General features: G+C 41.3%; 1 protein-coding gene across 5 annotated transcripts in view; it reads right to left on the minus strand.

The window, feature by feature from the left end:
* The window catches only part of ELF1 (E74 like ETS transcription factor 1), a 91,944-nt gene that overhangs the window by 24,831 nt on the left and 40,010 nt on the right, over nucleotides 1-27,103 (minus strand). For 4 of the 5 annotated variants that reach the window (XM_065638825.1, XM_065638833.1, XM_065638816.1 and 1 more), the window contains 3 exons: nucleotides 15,481-15,785; nucleotides 8,137-8,311; nucleotides 79-186 (listed from right to left, as the gene is read on the minus strand). In XM_065638825.1, coding sequence (XP_065494897.1) covers nucleotides 79-186; nucleotides 8,137-8,311; nucleotides 15,481-15,552 — 355 coding nt within the window. In that variant the 5' untranslated portion in view covers nucleotides 15,553-15,785. Of the gene's footprint in view, nucleotides 1-78; nucleotides 187-8,136; nucleotides 8,312-15,480; nucleotides 15,786-16,193; nucleotides 16,379-27,103 lie in introns of those variants that run through there. The other variant, XM_065638852.1, reaches the window with a different exon arrangement.

A 27,103-nucleotide genomic window follows, 5' to 3' on the forward strand; every position in this document is an offset into this window, starting at 1 on the left:
ACGCTGCACTGAATCCCTGCTTCTTTCACAAATAAACAAGGCAAATACAGGTTGGATTTGCTCTCATAAAAAACTTACTTATTCTTTTTTCATCCAGCATAGGACCAGGAGAGTCCATATTGAGAAGTGCTTCAGCAGCCTCAATTGTTTCCATTGTTTCATCTCCATTATGACAAGATGCTTCAACTAAAAGCAAGAGAGAAAAAATAATTCTTAACAAGCTACGAACTGGACTTAAAGCTTAACATGATTTTTATTCCTCCTTCATTTCTAGAAGAAGTGGTAAACACAGTCTTCTACCAGATGAGTAGTAACAAGTAAGCTGGGGAGAAAATGCACACTGCAATAATTTCATTTATTTAATACACTACATTTGCCTCTTTGCTGATGAAGCACATGCACTAAAACACAATACCAATGAACCCTAAGAAAGATTACTACCACAAATAATATTCCAGACAGTATCTTTTAAAAAAAACCCCCAATATTGCTAATTTCTTCTTATGGTGGTCCAAAGAAAGTGAATTCCATAATTAGGAGATGCTCACCAAAATACCCTGTCATTTAGCCTGGAGGATAGACAAGAAAATATTCCACAACTTCTATTAGAGAGCATGTGATATAAGGTGTAATGGAAACCTAAACTATTCAAATCCCTGGGGATTACAGGCAGGGCTAATAGCACAGGCTCCAGGAACACAGTGGAAAGCAAACATAAAACACAAAAGCAATACAGAGGGCTGGCAAACTTTTCAAAAATTTTGACTACTAGACAATCCCTCATCAGTCTACTGATGAGCTCCGTTGATGAGCTCTAATGACGACTTTAATTTTTAATTAAGGTCATTTGAACCTATACACCAGAAAATGCAATAAAATGTCATTCTGCAAATTAACAGCTGTCCAAGAAGATAACATTGGTTTGATTGGAGGAGTACCTTGCCAGAGGATTTTTTTTCAAAACAACTGTGACACGACAAATTAGTTAGATGCTATTTCCAGTACCTGGTACTGTAAACCTTCAGAAACATTTAACACATTCTTTCAGAAATTACTCTTTGTTGGATGGAAATGCACGGGCCAGGCTTCCTGATCCTTTGAAAAGAATTTGAAGCTACGTTGGGGAATTCACGTGCATCTATTAAAGCAGCACAAAGGGCTGCATTAGTATTCCCCTCCCTAGGACACCAATGAACCTCAGTTACTTTCTGAGTCCTGTAATGAGTCAGCTCCACACTCACTCCCCCTGGTTAGCTTTGAGGAATTTTGGGTGGAGCAGTCAAAAAAAAAAAAAAAAAAAAAAAAAAAAGAGACTGACAGAACAAGCAAAAATGCACCATAAAACAATACAATGACCTTGGAACATTTCTTCTTCCCATGAAAGAAAGCAGTTTATGCCAGAAAGCAGAACTTCCATGCTTTTTAAAAATAAAAATCACAGTAACAACAAAGCACTGAGCCCACGAGCACTAAACAATCACATAACTAAAAAAAAAAAAACACCAAAAAAACCCCACCCCAGTTTCAACCCAAATGTTTACAGCTTCAGCAATCATATCATTAGGAGAGGGCAAAGATGACTGCAGACATTCATACATCAGCACTACCTTCTCCACCCAGCTGTGATTTACACGCAGCACACGGAGCTCAGGAGAAGCTTCCTTACCTTCTGGATTTTTCCTGACCTCAGTCCTACTATGCCCCAAGCATCAGACGCTCACACCAAGACACAATAAAGTAGAGATGGTTGTCGGGAGCCTCTAACCCACCTAGCAACTCTTCCTGTTGTCCAGAGGACACCCTCCACCCCACACCTTGCACAGACAGTTTGGGACCTGCACCTTCTGGCTGACGTCTCCAAACAGGCTTAAGAAATGAGAAACACAGAGCTGGGGAGGTGAACAGCGTGAAAAGAGACAAGGGGAGGTAGTGAGTATGGACTATGGTCATGGCTTGGAAAGCCGTAGAGCAAGACAGGGCAGCAAACCACTGACAATTTTGTTGTGCAGCTTGCAGGCTCAGGAGCTCAGTCCCAGAGCATCTCGGCCCCAAGAGCCAACCAGCATCCCTGGGGAATGCTTGGGGAGCTGAGGAGGAGGCTGGACCAAGCACAGCCTGTGCAGCCGTGCCCATGCTTGGCCCCACAGTGCTGACTTGATCATGTCTGGTTCTAAGTTTTATCTGGATGGGAACCTTCCCTATCATCTACCAGCATAACAAAGACCACAACAAGGACATCACCCTAAATACCGGCACACAGCAGTGCCAAGGCAGCTGTCGGCAGTTCTGGCGTTGTCTGAACGGATGGGAAGGTCACTCGTCACGATCCAGCTCAGCCGAAGCCACTGAGCAGGGCTGGGTGACGGTGCCACATACAATTCAAAAGCAGCAGCGGCAGCCCCTGGTCCTCAGCGCTGCGGGCGGGGAGGAGGGAGCAGCCGCTGTTTGCTCCTTCCCCAGCGAGAGCTGTACAAGGAGCAAACCCTCCCGCTTGCTTTTGGGTGCTGAGGTGAGGGAGCAAAGTCAATTCTACACGCAGAGTAACAGCAGGCGAGGCAGAGGTCGCCAGCTTCACATCGCTGTTACACCATGTGGCTAGAAGTCAACCGTCTGTATCCCAGACTAATGAAAGGAACTTATAATAGTAATATAAATAGTTACAGAAATTAATATAATTTGATGCTCACCAAAGTGTACGGAGTGCCAAATGTCTATTCACAGACACAGAATGACAAAAATTAGTTTCTTAACCACATTAATGCTCCTGCTGACACCCTTCTGCATTAATGCTCTTGCTAACACCCTTTAAGCCTCCTCTTAAAAGATGACTTCACAAGATGGTTCAAGCCAAATTAATATTTCCCTGTTGCTGAAAAACAAGGGCTGTGGTGCTTCCTCTCATCTCTGCCCCTGGTTCATGATCCAAACTCCTGTCACGTAACACAAACCAGGTTTCATGCTTTTTTGATCACGCAGCGAGACAATTTAGCTTTAGAAAATGGCTGAAAAGAAGTTTTTGTGATTTTGCGGGGTTAGCAAGTTGAATAGTGAGAACCCAAGAGCTAACACGAATAAGGTGTGGTGTACCACAGAGATGAAGCACCCACCTCTCCATCCTACTGGCAGCAAGATACTAATTCATGTCACTCGAGACAGTGCTTGCAGGTAACCCACTCAACTATCAAAGGCAAGTTGGTGTCTGTTATTTTAGTTTTCCTCTTAATGTTGTAAAACATTAAGAGCACAACATTCTGGAGCACAAGTCTGATGAGGAGCGGCTGAGGGAAATGGGGCTGTTTAGCCTGGAGAAAAGGAGGCTGAGGAAGACCTTATCACTCTCTACAGCTACCTGAAAGGAGGTTGTAGAGAGGGGGGTGTTGGTCTCTTCTAGCAAGTAGCAAGTGATAGGACAAGAGGAAATGGCCTCAAGTTGAGGCAGGGGAGGTTTAGGTTGGATATTAGGAAAAATTAATTCATGGAAAGGGTTGTCAGGCATTGGAACAGGCTGCCCAGGGCAGCGGTGGAGTCACCATCCCTGGAGGTGTTTAAAAGGTGTTTGGACGAGGTTCTTAGGGACATGGTTTAGTGCTAGAGCTATGTTAGGTTATGGTTGGACTCAATGATCCTGAGGGTCTCTTCTAACCGAAATGATTCTATGATTCTAAAAGGGTATTCCAATCACTGACAGTTATGATATAGGCACAAATTGAAGAAGAATTGGGATGAAACAGCTTGTTTGTTACACTTCAGCAAAGTCACAGCTGGAAGAATGGTGGTGGTGGAGGCAATTTCTAAGCAGCATCAGATTTCAAATGTTATTTTAAATAGGTAGAAATTTTAAAAAGCGGGAAAAAAGAAAGAAGAAAAGAAAAAGAAAAAAAAAAAGAGGAGGAAAAAAGGAAAACCACACCCAAAAGTAACTTAATTTTTTCCCAGGGTACTCTACAAGTTCTTGTTTATCTGAGCAAGCCACAAACGTAAGCTTCCATATCTGCATGCCAATTACAGCCCAGTTACTGCGAATTCGGGTTTGCTATGAATCAGCACTGGCCGTCGGCACAAGGCTTGCCCAAACACGGCTTTCTCCTGCTCACCTGGTGGGGACAGAAACTCTGCCTCACGCTGGAAGCTCCCCGCCTCTGCCCCAAGTCCTGCTTTCCCTACTCCTGCCCAGCGTCTTTTCTGAAAGCTTTACCCTGTTTCTGGGAGTCCCACTTCGGTCCTGCCACCTTCTCAGTGGCCAACAGCACAAGTCCTTGTCCAGGACAAGATAAGGGCTGTGCTGGTCACAGACATGTTTAAATTCATGCCTGGTTTTACTATGGACAAAAACAGGGACTGCAGAGCCTCAAAGTACCACCAGAAGAAATCCAAAGTTCTTAAAAGTAGAAAAATACCCATTAAACTCAAAAGGTGCCCACTTTTGCAGAATTGGCTGCTAAATTTAAGCGATTGCTTTTTAATATCAGCTGTGTACTGACTGTTAACTGATACTGAGAAATAATTTAAGAACGCAGGTATTTCAGGAGACCTACACATCACCCACCCTTCATTTTGTTTTTAAAATAAAGCTTTAAAATTTGTGAGGATAATTATCTCATCTCATTGGGGAGCTATACGGACAACTCTCACTGTTTTTAACCAGATGCTACATGCAGCAGTGAATAATTTCTTTATGAAGTAACTGAAACCATACTCATTTTTTTTTAAACAACTGGCACCTCATCAACTAAAAACCCTCACAGATTAACACTGTGAGGTTCTGTTTCCACCTAACTACTCCTTTGGGTTTCTTTGCAGCATCATAAATGATCACTAAAGGCACCGGGTTTGTGCGGGACTGCAGCACCCAACATCTCTTTGCCTTCACTCTCCTATCCGACCAGCTTGGCCCATCCCACCAGTGCTAGAGCTTCGCCAAACGTACAAGCCAAACGACACCCAACTTCAAAATGCTATAAAATAACTTCTGAACCGGTTATCGAGCATCCCTGAAGACGCACACTTTCATGCGCCTGATTCAGACAGGGCATGGGGCATCTAAGTGCAAATTTTCTGTCCCTCTTCTGTCATCCCCATAAAACGACTCAGTGCAGCTGCTTCCCTGCTGCCTTCAAAACAATGCCAGAACAGGTGAACCACAAAGTGGCAGAGTTTGATTAACTGTTATTTTTCCAAATTAAACTGGCCAGACATGTCAAAGGTTAAAAAAAAAAAAAAGTTTCAGGAAGTTACATAATCCAATTAGTTACTCCTTCCTATGCATCTTGTAACTGTAATTAGTTACATTAAGAAGGTAAATAAAGTGTAGCAAATTGTACCATCTGACAAGTTGGCCTAGAATTTATTCTGCACAAAATATTATCTCCTGTATTGTTCAGAGGAAAAAAAACCAAACCAAACACTTCAATATTCTCTTCAGAGATAAAACTTCAGTCAAAGCCAAATGCTCCGATTTATTTTCTTAATCACCCTTTACTACATGACAATTAATCATTTAAAGTCCCATAATACTGGCAACAAACTGACCATATAAATTACCACCGCAGTTTTTCCAGGGAAAAGTACTTTTAAAAAGGACAGTGATTAAGAAAAGTCTGCCTATTCATTATAAAAAAATTAAAGCGTGAGCATTAATGTAACTAAATAGCTGGCTGTTGGCCATCTGTCAGCAGGGTTCCACGTGTAACAGACGCTGTTCTTATAGTTTTCTGCAGGTTATAATTTATACTATAGTTAAGCAATCACCCATGTGTGATAGCTCTGGTTTTGAAGGACTGAAGCTGCAACCTATAGAAGGAAAAACCTACCAGCCTCCATCATTCTGCAGATAAATGCCTAAAAACTAATTGCTTCAGTTTCAGGAGGCCTACTGCTAATTTCTGTTAGTTCAGGAGAAAAAAGAAGTTTAATATACGACAGACTCATATGACAGTACTGAAAAAAACGCTATATTAAAAAAAAAAAAAAAGGCAAATCCTGCACATTAAGCAGCCATTTCTCCGTAACGTTTAGTCACAAATAATGGTGGTTTCAGTTTCATTTTGCTGTGAACTTCAGCCATATGAATATTTTAGCGTGGAATTAGTACAGTCCTTATAATGCCTGATCCTTTCTCAAAGGCCTAACGTGGAACTGACTGAAAAAAACGGTACAAAATTCTAAGAGCAAAACAACGCATTTCACTGCTGAGACAAAACATGCCATGCAAAAAAAAAAAAAAAAAAGTCAAGAAGGGAACTTAAGGGAGGCGAAAAAAGCAGCTGAAAAACAGAGTAGGTGGGAAGTTTCGTTTACGATTAGTCCCATTTCAGAGGCAGCCCACAGGAAGCTGTGCTCAAACGGGGTCTCCCCCACGGCAGCCCTGCAGTTCAAGCAGGCAGCTGTGGCCACAGCCGACGCTTGCGGCAAGCAGGGAAGTGACAGAGGGCTTGCTCCATGGTGTCCTTTCCTCACCTCCTGTGGGTTGCTTTTGCACCCCTGGGCCCCCAAATTCTGCCCCACTTGAGTGAGGCAGGATGGCTCCCTGCCCGAAAGCCGGGGCTGAGCCGCCGGCGCTGGTGCGTGCCCGGCCTGGGCTCATCCGCTCCCTTGCCAAGGAAAAACACAGCACCCATGGGAGCCAGCGGGATGGAGAGTGTGAGACGGATAATTAGTTAACATCTCCCTCACAACAATAATCTCTGCGAAGTGGCAGCTCTGGTTCGCTAAGGACTTTGCCTTTAAAGAAAACCAGATTGCTTGAACTACAATGGGTGATGGGAACAATACCGTGCTTGTCTCTCTCCAAAGTATCGCAGAAACTCTTGGACACCATCGGGTACAAGGATTACATATTTTCAGTCTCTGGCAGCAATTTGCAAACCCTTCTCATGTGAGCAGCAACAACAAAAAACAATGCTAACAAGAGCATTCACAGAAGTGGAGTTTCACAATTACTCATGCAAGTAAAAATTCACACATGATATATTACAGTGAATATGGATTCACAAAAATGATCCGCTATGAAAAATTTCACACAGCCACATTAAGTGGTGCTTAAGTAACACACTGAGGAAATGCCAGTTGCAGTGTGAATAATTAATATGAATAGCCAGTGAATAGCTGGCAAGGGGTCTCAACTTGAAATAATGTTTAAGTATGTAAAACTTTCTCGAATAATCAGCTAACTTATTTGTACAGTCACAGTCTGTTCACAGATAATTCACTACTAAGAAAAAAAAAAGCCATTTTTATCAGATAAAACCATTTACTGTGAACAGCTCATGTCAATTTACTCTGTGAACTGTTCCTCATGTCAAGTTTTGTTGAATTTTTGTTCTGCTTTTGGTGGTAGAAGATTATATCAAGTGTGCCTTTGGAAATAATGTCAAAAGCATGACTGAAACCAGCAAGCTGTCTCCAGCCCTGGAGAAAGGCCAGGTGTGAAGCCCAATGGCTGAAAGAAGATGCAGAAAGAGATCCTCTCCCTGTGAAGTATCTACCCCATCTTTCAGACTTGTTCTGCAAAAATGCTTCAACTACACACATTCAGTGAGGGGCTGTTTTTTAAAAAAAATGTGGTATATCTTTGAGCTTTCCTCTTGAGAAATGTTTTCTCTTTGGGGCTGCTTTTTCTAACAGAACTTAAACAGAACATCTGTATTTCAGGCATTAATCATTATTAGAGATCCAGAATGAATACTATGCTGAGCATACTTACAGCAGTAAGTCACACTAACGTGCATGTTTTATGGCTAATTGTATACCCTCGGGAAGCTAAAAGCAGTACATCTACTCAAGCTGCACATTCCTGCTTTTTGGTGTGTATATTTACTTAGGTATATACTAACCATTAAATAAGAGCAAACAAATGTTGTGAAGAGCAAAGAAAAATCTCGTAGGTACTCTGAGCAGGACTCTGTCTTAATCTCTGTTGATGGATGAAACTCTCCACCATTATCAGCTGTGCAGCTGGGATTACAAGCCACCTGCTAACAGTATTAATGCCATTTTCTCTGTCTTGTACAGAATTAACAGCATTCAGTAGTACTATAATTTTGTTTCCTGTTGTTTTTTGTCATTAAGCTTTTTTCTACCATTAGCCACAGCCATCTTGGTGCAAAACCATGGCACAGAAACGCTTTTATTGCCAACCTGTGAGGGTGATGTCATCATCTTCTATTATTTGCTCTTCTGCAACGTCCAGAGAGTTCTCAGTGATCATGTCACTGGGTTCATCCACGCAGGTTAAGCCAGAGTAGTTGTGTAGGAGCTCTGCGCTAGGAACATGCTCCACGATGACAGCAGGGAAAATAGATGGATCACCAAGCTGGAGGGTGGGAAAAAGAAAATTAAAATAATAATTAGTAAGACTACATCTCATCTAACCACTTACTGATTAATACTTCAACAGACGTATACCACATCGCTTGAATATTAGACCATCAGGAGGGAGTACCAAAAAATAAGATGATTTTTAGCACGTAAAACCAAGTAGCAGCAGCATCCCACTATGGGCCAGAAGCTGAATATCACTGTAGTATCTAATATATTGATTTTACTCCGGTAGATAATACCAGACTCCCACGACACTATTTTGTAGCACAAAAGCTGACAATACAGAGGACTGGCACAGCACAGTAAATGCTAAACATTGCTGGCACTAATACTGGGCAAGTAATTTGCTGCAAGGACTTTAATCTTTTGCTCTTCCCATCAAGCTGGGGGTGGAGGAGTCCTGTGGCTGTCAGGACTGGATGAAACTTTCAGAAGGACCAGGTTTCCCATGAGACACTATTTGAAATCACTATTTTAGGGGACACTTGCTACAAGAACAGGGAGTACTTGATATACATGCCATAATATTTTCCCTCTCTAATTCTCATGGCTTTAGTCACTTGACATTACTTCCCCCAAGCTTTCCTTCCTAAGTCAGCTTTCATACATCATCCTTCTGTCTCAATAGTTATTTTGCATCAGATCTAGAAGAGGCAGCTGGGAAAACAGAAATCAAGCTTACCAGTAATAATAATAAGGTGCATACTCTCTGAAAAGGCGACCATTCAACAGAAAGAGGTTTTCAGAAAATACCATTTATTACAGACACAGTATTTTCCAAAGTGAGTCTTTTAAAATGTCATTTGCAGGAAGAAAGTTGTAGCTGATGACAGCAGAGCATGCTCCAAGAAAATCTAGTGTAACTCTAAGGTTCTCTCGCTATCAAAATAAATCACATTATGAATGTGGCAAGCTTAAAAACAAGAAAACAACCAAAAAAGTTCCTAAAACATGCTTCTGAGAAAAACAGTATATATACATTTGGTCTCATCCTCCACAGAAGAACACAGATATGCATGGAGCAGGTAGGTTTTTTTATTTAAACACACAAGGAAAAAACAAATGACAAAACAAACGACAAACAAACAAACTGCTCACTTAGGGACTGCTCATGTCTCAGAGTCTTGTCACTACGCACACCACCACCAGTGGAAAAGGGCATCAGAGCTACTGGCTCATCACAGACAAGGGCTATGGGAATCAGCCTCTCCTAAGGGAAGAGTCTGGAATGTAAGTACCAAAAGTGGAAAGTGCAATTAGAAGTTTTAAAGGGCAGTAATTACCACTTTAAATTGCTCTGCGTTCTGTAAAACATGCCTCAGCAACAATGGTGGTAAAGGGCAACCAGGTAAAAAGGACAAATTAAGGAGAAAAAAAAAAAAAAGTATTTCTATGGGCTTCTATCACAGACAGTTTGCTAAACAAAAGACTCCAACAAAAACAGAAGCAAAAAAACCCCCAAGAAATAACCTACCTACTCTACTAAACATAAGCTTCAAAATAAATTAACATGGTAGGAGATCAATAAAAATGAACAAAGGGCGGCAAAAGCTCTCTTGTGCAATCACATTGCCAGATGATGGGCATACATCGAGTCAAGCAATGAGACGGCTTCTACCTTGTATCTTCATGGCCACCTCTACCCATCTTGCCAGGACTGAGAAACCAGGAATCATCGGTGACGAAGAGGTTCCCGCTGTTCCTCAGTAAGAATCATGTGCACATTTTGCATTCTGTTTACTGACCCAACATCCCTGATCCTACTTGCCTCCAGGCAAGAATAAATACATAGATTTGATTAAATAAAAGCCACAACAATCAAAAAGATAAAGCACTGTAAAGAGAGAAGAAAAATAAAATACTGCATGCATTAAAAAAAGGTTTTTTTCAACAATCTGTTCCATAAACTAGAAGAAGGATGGTTCATCACAGCCTTATTATTGAGATATAATTAATACCTTAATTTCAGTAATATGCTACAGCACATAACTCTGGGGATGCACATTATGTATCTTGTACACCCATATATATTAACTACACTAAAAAAAATATTTAAAAAAGGATTATATACTACACTCCACTGAGGCTCCTGTCACCTGCAAGCAAGCAAAGCACACGCTTTGCAAGTATCTGTTCGGTATTCTACTGAGCAGGTAAAAACTATGGATTTTAGGTAGGGAAGACGCAAGTCAGGAGACTTCAGTCTTCTGATCCTGCTTTAGTTCATGGACACTAAGGGTGAGGTTCATCTCACCTAACTTTGGACAGCTGTGGTGCAGACACTTGGACTGGAGCTGGGAATCCCAGGTTTCCTTCAGAACCATCAGAGAGAAATGGCTGTTTCTAGGGCACAACTTCCCTGCCCAGTTTTACGCTCCTGTGCAACTACAGGATGAATCATGCCCTAAAAATGCCTGCTCCTCTCCATTGACTTTAAAAGGGTGGAGGCGTTGGAGTGTCTATTTCTGATGCAGGCGTCCATCTCCTACATGTTCATCACCAAATGGCCAGCTGCCTCCCCGCCACGTCATCGAAGAGAGATGTTCCTTCCTCCTGCCTTCCGCTGCTGTACCAGCTCGATAGCTACAGGGTCTGCAGTAACAGATCGAGTTGTCTGTGCTCACTATCAGCCTCACGTTAGCTTCTTCTGGATAAAAAAGTTACTCTGGCTCAGCACTGTCCTTCTCTAATGACTGACGCTCACGTCACGGACTTGGCCTCCGAGAGGCAAAACCACCTCCGGTGTTGCTGTTTTCTTTAGTGGGGACAAGTCATAAAAAACTGTTTCAGAAACATAAATGAAACACAGATAAAACGAACCAGTTGTCACATGTTTCCAGTTCAGCTTCTCAAAGCCCTATTTGTATCACTCCCTACTCAGCACTCTGCTGTGAAACCTAATTACAAAAGCCCAAGCACCCATGTGTTACCGAAACACGCTTCACCGTTGACCAAAATGTTTCCCGTGGCACTGAATACTGCTGCTCTCACGCATTTGAGCAGCAGTTGATTTCATCTGTATGATCAAATGTGATCTGCTCTGCAACGCTAAACTGTATTTTGACCATATCTAGAAACAACCATCACACGCGTACTCCAACACGGTCACTGTGTCTGTCTCCAGGCAGATAAACCCTCATGCCTCAGCGCTGGACCATCCACGGAACTTGCTGACACGCTATGCTTCCGAAAGACAGGAGACACACAGAGAAGCACTCCCTCATGATAAGACACATTAAATGTTGTTTTCTTTAAATTAATAATAGCTTTGAACTGGAAGAGTCAGAGTAAACATCACTTCTTGTGGCCTTTTATTTCAAAACCATTGTTACACCTGCTTCCAACTCATACCTTGCAGAGGTACAACGTATGGATTTTCTTTCTTGCTACAGCTGTGAAAAGGAAAGGCTGGAACAAATATATGATATGCTTTCAGAGAGAAAAGCATTCATGCAACTGCAATCAAATCTCATTTGAAAAGCATTTTTGCAGAAACTGCCATCACTTTTTTGTACAACACTCACAATTGGTTATCATTTCATTAACAAGCATTTCATTCTGTTTTAAAAACTACTACTAATGTATGTTGATGTCTATATGACTGCTGAGAGGTAAAAATCTCACCTCAGCACTTTTAGAATGTTCTTGATGTCACTGAAAGCACCTGAATCCCAACAGAGAGCCAAGCTAAAGCTTCCCATAGCTCTGTTGGTGTAAGATATATGATACCTTTGTACACATTTAGAACTGCAGAAGAGTCCGTGTTTACTACAGCTACCTTTGATGCTAGCGTGTAATGACAATACACCCAACGAAAACATGAAACCACTAAACAAAACTAGGCAAAATGACCTCGGTGACTAGAAAATGGGCTTTGGTTTTATTTTTTTTGAAGGTGCCAACAGCAGAGGCAGCCTCTTGACTTTAAAGGCATTCCCACGTCCAGCATCTGAGAAATTATCAAGTTTCACAGAGGGATGCTGGAAGCAGATGAATGCTACTTGCTTTCCTGAAGAGACAACCTCATTAGGGATCTCACAACCATTTCGTTGAAGTCTTCATAAAACTGCAAGCAGATAAGAGGAAGACTTTCTATAGGAGCTGGAAATAGCCAAAAAATGTAGACCTTGGCCTTGACCAGGTGACCTAATGTTTCAGAAAGCCCCTGGCAACACCAGGGAAGGTGGAAGAGCAAACCAAGGCATGAGAAAACAGTGCAGAAGTCACGGCCCAATCTAAGGGCTTGGACTGCTCTTCCTCAGAGGAAGGGAAGAGAGAAAAGCCTCTCAAGATACAGAAGGTGCCTTCAGGCAGAGGTTACTACACACGTCAGAGACACTTGAGAGAGGATCTGTTGGCACAGAGCTGTCACGCTGGGGACCATGCTACCGATTTAATGGTTGTGATGGTTCAGTCAGGTGTCCCTGGCACCACTGAAAACTTCCTACTGTGGATCCAGCCTCTGTAGCTGCATCTGTTCAGCTTTTTAAATTAAGAATGTCCTGATCAAATATGACATTAATGAAGGACTAAACAAAAAGACATTGAGAGGAGAAGCTGCAGACATGAAGAAAAGCGATTTTAGGCAGTGGTACTGATTCAGCAAAAGCCTGTAGGAGCTCCTGCCCAGTTTTATGTATGCAGTCTCTCTCTCTCTCTCTCTCTCTTTTTATATATATATATATATATATATATATATATATATATATATATATATATATAAAAGGCAAACCCTCTATTTAACCAGGATCTCTGACATCTTGCAGCAGCCAGATAGGTTATCAGCAGCATTAGTGTAAGCCACTTGTTCCCTTTTTAAAATTACAAGGATATTTTTATCACATGTCTTCCTAACCATACATGCAGAATGTGATAAATGAACGCTACAAGAAAAAAAAATTCTGAACTGAAAAGGATAACGCTGATAAGAGAGAGCCTTTACCGTTCACACGGGGCCACGTGATCCAAGTCCCTCCCACTGGCATCTGCCACTGGCTGAATGCTTACGTTTGCAAATGGACTGTTCATAATTTACGGTTGTTTAACTAAGACTTCAAAACCAAAAAATTTTTAAAAATAGCCATGAATTATGACTTCCCTGAAATACTGAGCATAGCTGCCATCTAGACCCTGAACCTCTCCCCACAGCTGTTCCATGTCCTGACGGCCTTTGGCACGACAGGGCTCCAGGCAAAGCTTTGACAAGAAGAAAAGTACCACAGTTCTTGCAATGTCAGCTTTTGGGGGCATCGCAAAAATAATTATCCAAAGGTCAGTTAAATGACACCTGAGTACAAATACATCATCTTTTGTATACTGACAAAGCTCAAAAAATGCTTTTGACCAACACAAAGCCCTTCCAGAGCTAAGATTTTTGCAAGGTACCCAAATTGTGTTATCCATCCCTAAATACAACCAATCTGTCCAGAATTCAAACACTTCAGGAGCAGCGATAGCTCCTATGTTGTAAGTAGCAGATCAACCAGGTATAAGCAAGCAATAAGCAATCTTTTTGGGTTAATGTTGTACTATAAATCCTTGTTGGACCTAAACCTTGCTCCAGCTTCCCAGATCTTTCCCTATGCAGGATTCCTTTTCTACAGCTGAGCATTTAAGCTCTATCTTCATGCAGCCAGCTAGCTGCCTACCTGCATCTTTGATACCTGAACTAAGTCAACCTGGTGATTTAAGAGGGGCTTGCATCCAACTGTTTGCAGCCACAGACCTTCTGCTATGCACTCTCTCTCTTTGGCCTTTCACACCTTTGATTTCATCACCTTTAAGGTTGCTACATCACCTACAGGTTGCCTTCTTCCCTTAGGCTTCATCTGGAGTAGGATTTATTTGGGTTATGAGATAAATGCCAAGGTTGAGTTTGTTCTGCAGCTGAACAAAGCTCTGTTTAGGGAGGTTTTACTGCCCTGTTGAGTGTTAATATTTTTAAAGTTTTTCAAGATGAGCATCTGAAGAAATTGCAAGAGGCAGAATGCATAGCTAAACTGAACAAAGCCATGTTTGCTTACACTACCCCTTCCAGAAACCACACTGTAGTAGCTCTCCCCATCTCAATTCTCCCCTCTCCCACTGGCTTGTAAAGTAAAGCCAGCAATGAACAACAAACAGAGGTAATAAATAAGGCTCATTTTCAACTATGTTTGTGCAATTCCCATATCTAAATCCCCAGGCTACCACAAGCTCTGGAAAAATACAGGGAAGGAAGTTACATTACTAGTTCCACCCAAAAGTGAGTTAGCACTTTAGACAGACAACACTCAGTTCATTGAAATGATTGCATGACTCTGACAGCCGAAACAGGCCGCTGACCCAGCCAGACATTAGGCCATACAGAAAACCCAGAGACAAGATTATAAAGCCAAAAGTATTTGTGAAGAAGAGGAGGATAAATGCTTTTCACAGTCACAAAAAGAGGAGCAGTTTCTTGTGGCATTTCTCAGCCTGTCCCTCCGCAGTACCCAGACAACTAATTTCTTGTTAATAAATGCAAACCCCTACTATTAACCACTGCCTAAGGAGGAGCTGCCTTATTCTTACAATAGGAACCCTTTGCTGAAGCCTCAGAACTCACAGGATGTGGTTTAGATAATCTACAACTAATTGAGAGCCTCCTCGGATAGAAATAGACATTTTCCCTTCAGTGTGAAAGAAACCAACTTAAATTACTTTGAAGCTTATTTCTGAATAGCCAGTATACAGTAACACAATTTAGAAACCAATCTGTAAAAAGCAGTGAGAAGGTACCTACTTCTCCTTCTAGTCATCAGTAGTGTGACCATGACTTTTATTCAGAATTTTATCCTAGCACACTAGGAAACTTGAAAGTGCTGTCAAATGCCAGAATTTGGGGAATTCTGTATCACGGATGGATTCTACTGGCACAGATCAGCAACACAAGAAAAAACATTTTTGGAGGAGGATGTCTCTGCAATACTGCAGAAGTTATAACATTTCAACCAATTTCTGTTCTGCCCATGCAAGTTACAGGAAGCAACAGGAAGCTTTTGAAACAGCACAAAGATCTGGTGCAACAATAATGACCTCGATGTTTGTTTTTTCGTGTTTTGCACTACATTTTTTCCTCATGTTTTCATAATATTCCTAGCACCAATTTGTACAAATATGGTTTCTTACATCGTCCCATACCTGCTGCTCATCCTCCATGACGTTGCTGGCAAATTCAAACACAAGCTCATTCTGCTGTACAACTGCTGCCATAATAACGCATTCCCAGGTCTCAGCTCCACATACGAAGAAAAATGTTCTTGAATGTGAAAGAATTGAGAACGTCACTGAGGTCCAGCTGGGCAGGAAGGCAGGAGTGCAAAATGAATCAAGTCTCAATGTTCGTATTTCTCAGATCATCGGTGTTCCCAGGTTCTTCTCGAAGGGAAACAAACCAAGGGAAATCCTTTCCTGAGTTGTTCTTCCCACCTTAATAGCTCTTAGCACTGTGGAGGGAAAAAAATAAAAAGTTATAATCAAGAAAAGATCGCTTTAGCTATGTGAAATAGTAGCGATTACAATAAAGCTTGCTCCAAATTGTAACTGTTCTAACTCACTCCAAGGAAGTCAGACACCTCTGTATCTTCAGAGGTATAACTTTTACATCAGTAAATACATCATAATCATAATACATGTGAATTTTGATTCCCTTAAAAATAAAACTGTTTCAGGAGGTAAGACATCAAGCTGTTCAAAGTGTTTCATATTAAAAGCATAAGCCAGACAAAAAGTTACAAAAGTTAACAAAAAGAAAATCCATTTTTTCATTTGATTCATACATGCAGTTTTCACATTCATTAGTAACTCTCATCTGTAAGGTATATTCAAAGTAAAAATACAAGACCCAGACCGACCTACTCAGCTGTAGGGTATCTCAAGTGTATCACCTTTCTTCTTCATACACAGTTCAAATTTAGCAAAGTTGTTATTTTGCAAGTAAAATGGTCTAGATCTTGATTTCCACGGTGTCAAACGGACGAAACCAGTAAATAATTTTTTTGTACAAAGCAGAGAGTCCCTGAGCTCCCACACGAAGCAGTTCTTCAGCTTCTTGTTAAAAATGCACTGTAAACGTATCCTTATCTCTACCACAGGCTCACAAGCAGCCGGAAGGAAACAGCACTGACCACGTCATGGCAAATTAGAACAGGCAAAAAAACTGCACAGTACAATAGCAAAGAAAAAAAATATATCCTAAACTACAGAATGTAAACAGCTTCACTGGAGGGATGCGTGCCTACAGTGCTCACATTTTCATTTACTCATCAGCACCAAAGGTAAACATGGTTAACACGAGCTTACAAAGAGGTGTGCTGTATCACTTCTGGGGAAAAAGGCGAGCACAAAACGTAATCTTTTTATACAACTAAGCTGACTGATATATTAACGAAAAAATCCACCATCTCAAAAGAATAACAGAAACAGGTGTCTAAAATTAGGAACCTAAGGGAATATGTTGGTGCCTAGGAATTTAAATCCCTATGTTTTTAAGGAAGTTAAATGCATGGTGCCTAGCGTTCTGATCAAAATTCTTTAAACTGCCTTTGATTAAGGGCTGCTGTGACAGAAGAGTAAGGGCCAGAGGTCTAACATGTACCCATCCAGACTGAGCCCCCTAGAAAAGCCCATGGGTGACTTCAGTGTCACTGGTGAGGATTAGCATCTGCCTTAGTTCAGGAGGTTTCACTTTGCCTTGCTTTTGCAGTAGGCTGCAACTCAAAAAAAAAAAAAGAAGGGCATCTTCCTCTCCTCAGTGCCAAGCAATTTAATTAGGGAGGATCATGTCACAGGCTCATACTCCCTCACTCTAGGAAATGTAACAGCTGTTTTTCCCATATAGATTGTGGTATTCCCAAATTCCTAAGTAGTGATGGCAAAGCATTCAAGCATTTAAGTCACCAGATCCTACCCTTCTAAGAAATTAGGAAACCCAAGATTATGCAAACAGGAGAACCTCCCCAAATTCCAAAGTGTGTTTTAATTAGCTGTTAAAGGGTTTATAAGAGTAGCCACAACCCTAACGAGAGAATATTTGCATTAATGAGAGCTACATGCATGAACAGAGCAGGATATGCTTTGAGAATCATGACTGCTCAACCTCAGCCCTTGCTATTTTGGCAGCCTGACTTGAATAGTTAACAAGGCTTTCTCCACCCTTCAGCAGGGCTGAAAGCATTACAGGCAACCATATAATCCTGGGTATCTTCTCTAAATGTAATTATTTGGCCTCAACTTCTAGCGTAGTTACATTTATACAGTCCTAAAATTACATTTGGCCCTTTGAAGGCAACCGCGAGGCTGATGTGGCCCCCGGTGAAAATGAGTTTAACATCACTGTTCTAGAAGATCAGAATGCTGCTAAGAAATTACACACATGTGCCAGTACAGTGGGACTGAAACCAACTTGTCCCATCCCAGACTCCTACCATCCTGCATGCCAGCCTGAAAATAAAGTACATAGCCATATAATCTATAGTTTAATATTGCCTACAGACAGTGATTGAAGTGGGTGTATCTATGCCAACAGGGACATACCAGCTCTTTCGAAGAGAGGACAGGTATGGAAATTTATTTAAGTACAACTTCTATTTTGGTTACTGCTTAGAAATACATTGTAACTCTCCAGTAAGATGAAATAATAGTATTTTAAGTCACTCCCTCTAAACAGTGAAGAGTAACTTCACTCCAAAGGGTCACTGGGCAAATATCAGAACCTCCTCAGCTTCCAAATGGAGACTTATTTCAAAAGGGGAGTTAAGCTAAATGTCCAGGGAGAACCAGAGCTGAAATACGGCAAGGGCTTATAACCAACTCCATTACGATAATTGAAGTCACGTGTACGAACAAAGAGTACAAGTTCTTAGGGTCCAGTAACTTTCTAAGGTCAGTAACAATTAACAGCGTCAATGTAAAATCAGGATAAATGAAGTGTTAGAGACACAGGCTACCTAGTGAGGTCATGAAGTAGAAGGAAAACTGGAGGTACAGCTACCTTAAGACAGATTTTAAAAGTTCCCTGCATGCATTGGGAATTGGCATATTCTTCCACTAGTGCCAGGCCATTCATTATTCTGTAAAATAATACTATTTTACAGTAGGTATTACAATACCAAGAAGCGCAATAAATGCATAAGATCCAAAAGCTGTGGCAGCAAACTTACTAAAAGCTATAAAGAAATACTTTCTTACTTTTTATTTAAAAACAAACAGCTCACTACAAAACTATTTGTCATGATTTAATATCATTTAAGAGACTGCAGCAGTGTCGATCCACACAAACACTATTTAGAACAGTCGCACTTCATGGTAACACAAGTTTCCTAATTATCTGATACCACTGCAGGAAGAGACGTTCAAAAGCTGGTTTATGAATGTTGCACCATGGTGGTGCAGTGATGTATGGCTATATAGCAGGCTGTCCTTCACCCCTACGCCCCCTCCCCAAAGCCACCAAGGAATCTATAAATAAAGCTAAATGATACCTTCTTCTTACAAGAAAAGAAACTTCTAACCACAACATTACGACTCAAGTGAATGAACAGGCTTTAGTGAGCTTTTATATCTAACCTTATAAAGGTTAGGCACTCAAATTATTATTATTTACAGGAAACTTTTCATTATTTCTTTAGCAGTATGTGGTAATAGCAAATGATCTATTGGGCAATAACGGCATGGAAAAATTATGCAAAAGTACTTTCCTTTAACCCATATCACTTTCTCTGGCATACAGAACACAAGAGCAGCTTTTCACAGAAGCCAGCACAATTCTAAACCAGCTATATTTTCTTCCACATTTATCATTATAAACTGTGCTTTCATTATTCCAAGTATCACAGGATCCTGCTGCCTATAGGCTAACACAAACATGACTATTGTTTTTGCTACATAATGCCACTTATCCCCCTGCCTGATTTTATGTACATCTGCGAGTAGAAAATAAGTTATTTGCAAACAGTGTAAAAAGCATAAATTGTATTCACATGCACAATAAGCTCGACTACATACAATTATTCCTAGGAGAAAGGGAACCCAGTACATATTACCATAAAATTTACATCAAATTTTCAGAACTACAGAATAAGTAAGGTTTTACTTTCATTTTTACTAATTGTTGCAGAAACATATTATAAAAAGCAATATTAAGACACACCAATATAAATAAAAGCCTTCATTTTGCTTAATCCTTGAAAATGAACATACAAAGAAATTATTTCAATCCCTCTGGAAATTCCCCTCCCCTACTGATTTCAACATCTAGAAACAACCTCCTCAATCTGTCAAAAAGCACACTCAGCTAATTTAACCCTTAGTACACTGCTACTCTGGTATCCCAGAAGATACATTGTAGGACTCTTTCCAGCCAGACATCACGATTTTTTTCCCCACCACTCTTCACCATATATACTCTGCAGTTAATCCCAGCCCTATTTAGCATGTTAAATGAAGCTCATGAGAAATATCTCCAGAACCAACATTTTTGGTCCCAACCGTGGAGTTGCAATAGTGCAACTGGGCTCCAACTTGGAAGAGATCCACAATTTCTCCTCCAACTCCTGACAACATGAGCCACCACAGCCCATACTGCCTTAGCGTTATCACAGAATCATAGTTCGAGTTGGAAGGGATGTTCAAAGGCCATCTAGTCCAATCCCCCTGCAATGAGCAGGGACACCTGCAACTAGATCAGGTTGCTCAGAGCCCCGTCCAGCCTGGCCTGGAATGTCTTCAGGGATGGGGCATCCACCACCTCTCTGGGCAACTTGTTCCAGTGTCTTGCTGTCCTCATTGTAAAAAAATTTCTCCATTTGAGCACTGTGTAGGAGGTATCAAAGTGCCAGGCACAAACCTAAAGATTTGCTGAAGAAGTTCAGCTATAAACTTGGGAAGCTCAAGTCTTGGTACTGAGAGCACCCCAGCTGAGCTGAAGGTGCCTCCAGCAAGGTACTGGATGCAGCCTCATTGAGGGTTACTAAAGATGACTGTAATCGTCTTGTGCTGCCTTTTTTGTGAAACTAGTAAGATCATCCGTACATTTAAAAGTAAGAACCAGCTTAGCTGCTTTAAGATTGAAATGCGGATCTGAATCCCGAATTACTGCTGAAACAGCTCAACTCATTTAGCACGGGGACAAACAACTTGCAGCTGAAATTTCCCATGAATGTTCTAAGCCGGTCTGCAGCATCAGATCTAGCTTAGAAGTGTCCAAGTTGTGACTTAACAGAAATGCGAAGCTGAACCACCGTCTCAACTCCATCTTGGATACGGGAGGGAGAGAGGAGCAAATGAGAGGAAAGGGACGAATAAAGACATCACCTGGGAATTCTGGACGGAAGGACTGTAAACCATCCTGGCTGAGGTCACACAAACACGTGGATGGTAACCGCACCATTGCACTCAAGTTTCTAACTCCTTTACCAGTGGAGGCTAAGGATGGATCAAGCCAGAGCCAGTCCACCCTCCTCAGAGCTGCATCTTTTAAAGATACTGTACAAGTAATACATTGAAGAGTCTGGTTTTCTTAAAAAGAGAGGAAAAGCTGAATGATATCACAATTCTCATAATGCAGAAATCCCAAACCCGCTATGATCTTTATGTATGGTCCACACTAAGCCTAAATGCTAACAATATAGTCTACTGTGGCATTCTTCATGGACTGATGTTTCCTATTCAGTAATATTAAGAAAGTGCACAGAACCGCATTCTTAGACCCAGGGCATCTGTAGTCAGCAAAACGACAAGGAACAAGAACAAGTTAATATATGTCACTTGGCACAAGAAGTTTCTGAAGGCTCAGTATTTCAACTGCTCACAGGAATTAAAGCAGATAGGAAAGCAATGTGGTACGGGGGCATCACTGAGGAAGGAAAGAAGCAACATAAGGAACAGTCTGAAATCTTCTGAAAGCATCCACGCTGCCTAGGGGAAACTGCAAAAAGCAGCTGACGTAATAGAAGTCAACAGAGTGACCTTTGCTGAGCTTTCATTAAGGACAAAGAAATCATCAGTATCAATAAATCCCTGTTTCGCAGCCAGGCTGGAAATCAGCCTATGTCACCACAGGATCTCAGTACATATACACCAAGGAGGACAGAGAGTAAGAGGGTTCATCTGTTAAATATAAACAGGCTTAAAAAAAAAAAAAAAAATTAAAAAAGGAATTGGCACACAATTCAGTCAATACGTAAGAAGTTGAAATGAATCTCCTCTTCCCTAAATCTCACATAAAAGCATGTTTACTCCAAAGAGAGCAGAAAACACAAATGCAAGCAAAAAGCTCTTCCCTGCCGTCACCAAAAGAATCACACTTCATCTTTTTCTTTTTTTTTCTGACAACTGCCTCTTTTAGCCTGAATATTCAATATGAGGCAAGATTCCTTTCCAGACTACTAACAGAAACAGCTCCAGTACTGTTTACAGACTCCCTCATCCCTGAAAACCTTCCTTTTCCTATCTCCCATGATCCTGATACTTTTTAAGTCCCTTTTGTTTTGCACATTTATATAACACAGCTGTTACACACAAACCCAGCAACTCAGCAGAGTACTGCTGGTGGGAACTCTGAATAAAATTACAGTGTGATTGAGGCTTTTTTTCCTCTGGATCATCTCCTGCCAGCACGCTCAATGTGAAAAGGTAGCCCCAAATCAGTGTAGGTGTGTGGACGCTGAGCACTGTAAACAACTCATTTATGCTGTGGCAACAAAAGATCAGACTACCACCGAAAAGCCAGTTCTAAACAGCAAGCTAAAAGATACTGAGGTGAGAAAGGCTCTCCCCAGCTCTGCTACTGAAGCTCTTGAGCTCCAAAGTGTTTAAACATCTGCTAAGAGCAAGCCTCCCTAATCTGATCGGGCAAGAGAAAGGCCACGCTGGGTTTTAGTCACCTCTCTGAAAAGTGTTTTCTCTTGGAAAGTAGAGCCAACTCAATGGGAAAAGTTATCTGTAACTTGTCCTAGAGCAAGGGGGCAAGGGCATTTCCAGGGGAAAGCAAGAGTCCAAATCCTCTCCTCAGTTTCCCTGTTCCTCTGAGAAGAAAATAACTCAATCTTGCATTTCCATAGGTTCGATATGTGGTATAAGAAGAATAGACTAAGGAGATGGGACATTGCAACACCAGCCCTCTATTCCTTCCCAAACCGTGGCAGAGATTGGACATTGTTCCCTCCCTGCCTGCCCCCCTCACCCCGCTCCCATGAAAACTGCTTAGTGGATTCGAATACCATTTTGCAGCTGTCGAAATTGCACTTTTTGGCACATTAGACACTGAAAAGAGAAGATGTGAGCAAATTTTCAGAAGTGGTTATGTGACCTAGCAGCCTTGTATATCCGTAGGGCTTTGAAACTTTTCAAATTGAATTTGGGTTACTAAAGCTCAGCTCATGGATAAGCTGCATCACTTCAACTACAGTTAGATAAAAACCATGTAAAGTTGCTTCACTGCATAGCACCTACTCTATGTGTCTGCGTGGATGTGTACATACACATACCAGTTGCAGTTACATGAACACACTTTATCCACATTTTTGTGTATGTGTAGATGCACATACATAAGTATACACCAAAATAAATGTATGAAATGTGTGACCTTCTACTGATGTGACTTTTTACTTTTGGTGTGGCTGTTTTGGCTACTGAAGAAGCAAAAACCCCACAACCTCCCACATCCCTGTACAACAAGGCGATACGCAGAAGTGCTCCTTCTCTGTTTCCAGTTCAGTCACCTCCTCCCATTGCTGCTCATCACCACCTCAGTACCACTGGGAGAATATTTAGCTTGATCTCCCCCTCATTCACTAAAGGCAAAACAAATGAGATTAACTGGACTCCCCCTAAAAAGGACCACGTCCCTCAGGCAGCGCATAGGGAGCTCGCACAGTCTGCCAAGCCTGGGAGAACTCGGCAGTCAGTCTGCCAGCTGGGGGAACAGAGCAGCACTAACATCTCGGCCTTGCACAGATAAAATCTGCGCGCAGTTACTGTCAAAGAGGGCAAAAGCGTATGTGCAAATCAGGCCTTCACCACCTAAAAAGCATTTGCCACAGGCACACAGTCACACAGAGCTTCCTGGCGACCGATGGTGTGACTGTCAGTCTTTCTAAGAACTTCCCTGCGATGGGCTATCCAAAGGTCTCTTATCCCAACAACCATCAGGTTTTTTACAAACAACACTTCTGAAAGCATGGACTTGTTTAGCAATATAATATGGATCCAAGGACCAGCTTAAAACAGTAACATTCACAGCAAAGACCTGCTTCTCTTCTTGCTGCTGCATAATGGTACACATGCATTCTCATCCCCAGTAAACACAGGCTGGGAAGTGTGGTTAGCTGGTCCAAAACTCTTGGGAATCACTAACTTGGTCTGTCCTTTGATTCTGCCTTTGTAGTTAATTCATAACAATTGGTAAAGAGAAGGGAAAAATCAGGTGCTCGGATTTCCCAGCTGATAAAATGAGAACAAGGAGATATCCAATTAAGTCGAGAAGCAAATAGTTTTGAAGGGATGAAAGGAAAGCAATTAAAAATGCATCAGCCTAGATGTACTTGCTCAAACTCCTTGCTACAGACATGACAGAAGTCAAAAGCTTAGCAAAATTATAAAATGTTTTTAAAACAGCTCAATGTAATTAGACATCACAAATCAGCCTCATTACATAAGGATTTATTTTTAAACAGAATGGAAAAGAACTGTCATAACACAAGACAAACCTCCAGTAATGCAGCTTGCAACCACACATCTCTACAGGCAGGATTCTGCTGTTATTTTTTCCTTCGTAACTGCTCACTTCTGGACTCATGTATTCTCCATCAGAAAAATAATTATATATTAAACACTCCAAAAACATAATAGATGGACTACAAGTTTGATGTGACACTGCAAGTGTCCACATAGTCCAGCTCATCAAGACACAAGTAATACTAATTACGGAGAGAAAGGAAGACAAAAGCGCTCTCATTACTTCCTGTCCTACAACACGCAGTATACACTGTATTATCCAACAGTAAATTTGCTGAGACAGGGTTGGTTTTATGTGTTGTCATAAGATAACCAAATTACCAGCATTAATAAATAACATTAGTATCAAGGACGTTTTACTATTTTTTATATTGCACAAAATCTCAAAAAGCTGGTTACAAAAAGACAAAGAGAAAACTGTAAACTGATAAAATCCCAAATCCGGTTCAGAAGTTCCTGTAAACCAAATGAATTATTCCAGTGACACAGAATAAATGTTTTAAAAGGCACCCTCAAGCAGTTTCTGGCATTTAATAGCAGCTTTTAAGGAGGATTAAGACCACGATCCTATAAGCAACTATAAAAGAGAGCTGCGGATAAGCCAAATCTCACTGATTCCAACGGGAAAGGGTCTCGGTACAGGGAAAGCTGAAGGGCTGAGCTGCTAAAACAGGATATGAGGAAACCTGTAAAAGAGGGTGGAGGGGAGAAGAACTGCTTGACCCCAAGAGATTTTGCTCTTTTGATTAACGCACGCACACAAGAGAGCAAAGAGGTGGCAGGAGAAGGAGGAAGAAAGATCAGGGGAAACTAAATATAATCGCTTTGGCTAAGTGCCAAACTTCACAAATTACCAGTTGACAGTCTGTACCCAATACTGATATAAAACTGTCAACTGCTCTCTAAAAATTACTTTGCCCACAAATTAGTAACTCAATCACTATTTCTAAATCACCTGCAGGTAAAATTGAAGTATACCAAAGAAAAATCAGCTGACCAAAGATGCACACTATTTTTTATTTTTTAAACTGGAATATAAATGCACACAAAATATATACTGAAAAAAAGGCCAGCGGAGATCAGGTTTAAGTCAAATGTTTCTTATTCTAGGTGACCTTTTCCAGGCAAGCGTCAGTAATTCTAGATCAGGGAGTTAAACTCCCACAGGACTTTTTCAGCATTCTGCAGGAGATGCTACAGGACCAAGCTCAGTAAAAATCCCCGTTACAACTTCTGCAACACAGATTTTTAGCATTCTGTGGCTTCCCTTTTGTAATTTAATTCATTTTTAAAGTTTTCCAATTGGAGTGTTAAAGCGCAATGAACAAAACATTTCAATAAGTTCAAAATTACTCTCTGTTGTAGCCATAGAAATACTGTGTGATTTGCACTTCTGTGTTTGAGTACAAAAGCAGTTTCAGGAATCTGAATTTGATTTAATTGATGTGCACCGACTAGAAAGGTGTACAAACTAATCCACACAGAACTTACTGAAGCCTCCCCTTTCTGAAACACACACAGTGTGACACTTCTGTCAAGAATACATATGTTGAAGGCTGAAGTCAGCAACTCTGACAGGTTGAGAAAACATAAAGGGTCTTACCTTTGCAGTGCCTTTAAAGAACCTGTATGAATATAGAGCAGATTAGGCAAGGCTTCTGTTGTTCGCCTCTCATTTGCTGTCAGCTGTCAGCAAAACGAACACTCAAAAGCCTCTGGAGCGGGCTGGTATTAGTCAGCTAGACTTGAATTTCCAGTTCTTTTACATTGCTGTCTTATTTTCTTTCATTTAGTTAGCCTGTCCTACCCTGGTATCAGGTTACATGGAGCCAACGTTTATAGCACCTTGCAAAACAGTCGAACATATCACATACCTAAGTCTGCCTATACCTGTTGCCCTCAACATTTAACCCTTGCTACCAAAAGGAAAAACTTTTATTCTAGAATGTATCAGCTAAAAACGTTTGCAGCAGAGGAGTTCTTTTTCCTTCTTACCTGACATCTACAGGACGGTGTGAGATTTCATTTTACAAACTGGAGTACGCAGGCAGGCTACGACAAGAACAGTGGCCCTGAGATGCCCCCAAGAACAAACCCGGAGACCCAGCAGCAAAGAGACTTCCCCTACCTCTGATGACAACCATGGCCTAGAAGCACTTGCTGCTTATTTTAGCAGGTCTCAGAAACCCCAAACAGCTCATTCTGGGTTCAAGATCACCTAATAACACTAATTCCTCACCTCCCTTCAGACCCTGCTGCTATCACACTCTCCCAGCACAGCCAGCTTCCCTCTGCCTGGCCGGGACATGGTGCTGCCCTGGCCTCGGCTCTTCCACCTTCCTTTTCTGGAGGGCGTGCTGCTAATCCTGTTTCCACAGTCTGTCTGCGATCTAGACAGTGGCGAGTTAAACTGTACAACGCTGATAAAAAAAGTCCTTACAATGCTGGAAAAAAAAAAAAAGTAGCAGCGATTTCTCTCTTTATGCAAGATGCAGGCCATCCCTGTGAACATCAGCTGTGATAGTGATGCTTCAGAGGACTACACAAGGTATTTTATGCGTTCTTGCACGATTGGTACCTTAGCTTTCCTACACGCACATCGTTCACCTTGGAATTAAACAGTGTTTTAATAAATATGTATATTCTTCCAACTCACCCAGGGTTGTTCAGGTAGCCTCCTTCTTTGAACAAGTGGTCATTTTGCTAAAGCTGAGAGTATAAGGTAATACTCACACCACTACACTCATAGAAGGGAGCTAACTCAGAGAACACCAACAAAACACACAAGGAAGAGTTTTATTTGAATGCTGCTTTAACCCAAATCTTTACTTAAGTAACTTTTTAACCCTTCAGACAGAATTACAGACCCAATCAGAGGAAAGCAAAAAATAAATGGCTAAAAGGGTTTGTGTCAAGAAACTGGACAGCCCATATCACAAAGCACTGCAGCTAACACTTATAGATAAGTTACTTTCTTAACACAGCATTAAACAAGCGTTTAGTCTTTGAGGTATTCTAGCTCCAGACT

The sequence above is a fragment of the Caloenas nicobarica genome, chromosome 1, assembly GCF_036013445.1.
Source record: "Caloenas nicobarica isolate bCalNic1 chromosome 1, bCalNic1.hap1, whole genome shotgun sequence".
NCBI lineage: Eukaryota > Metazoa > Chordata > Aves > Columbiformes > Columbidae > Caloenas > Caloenas nicobarica.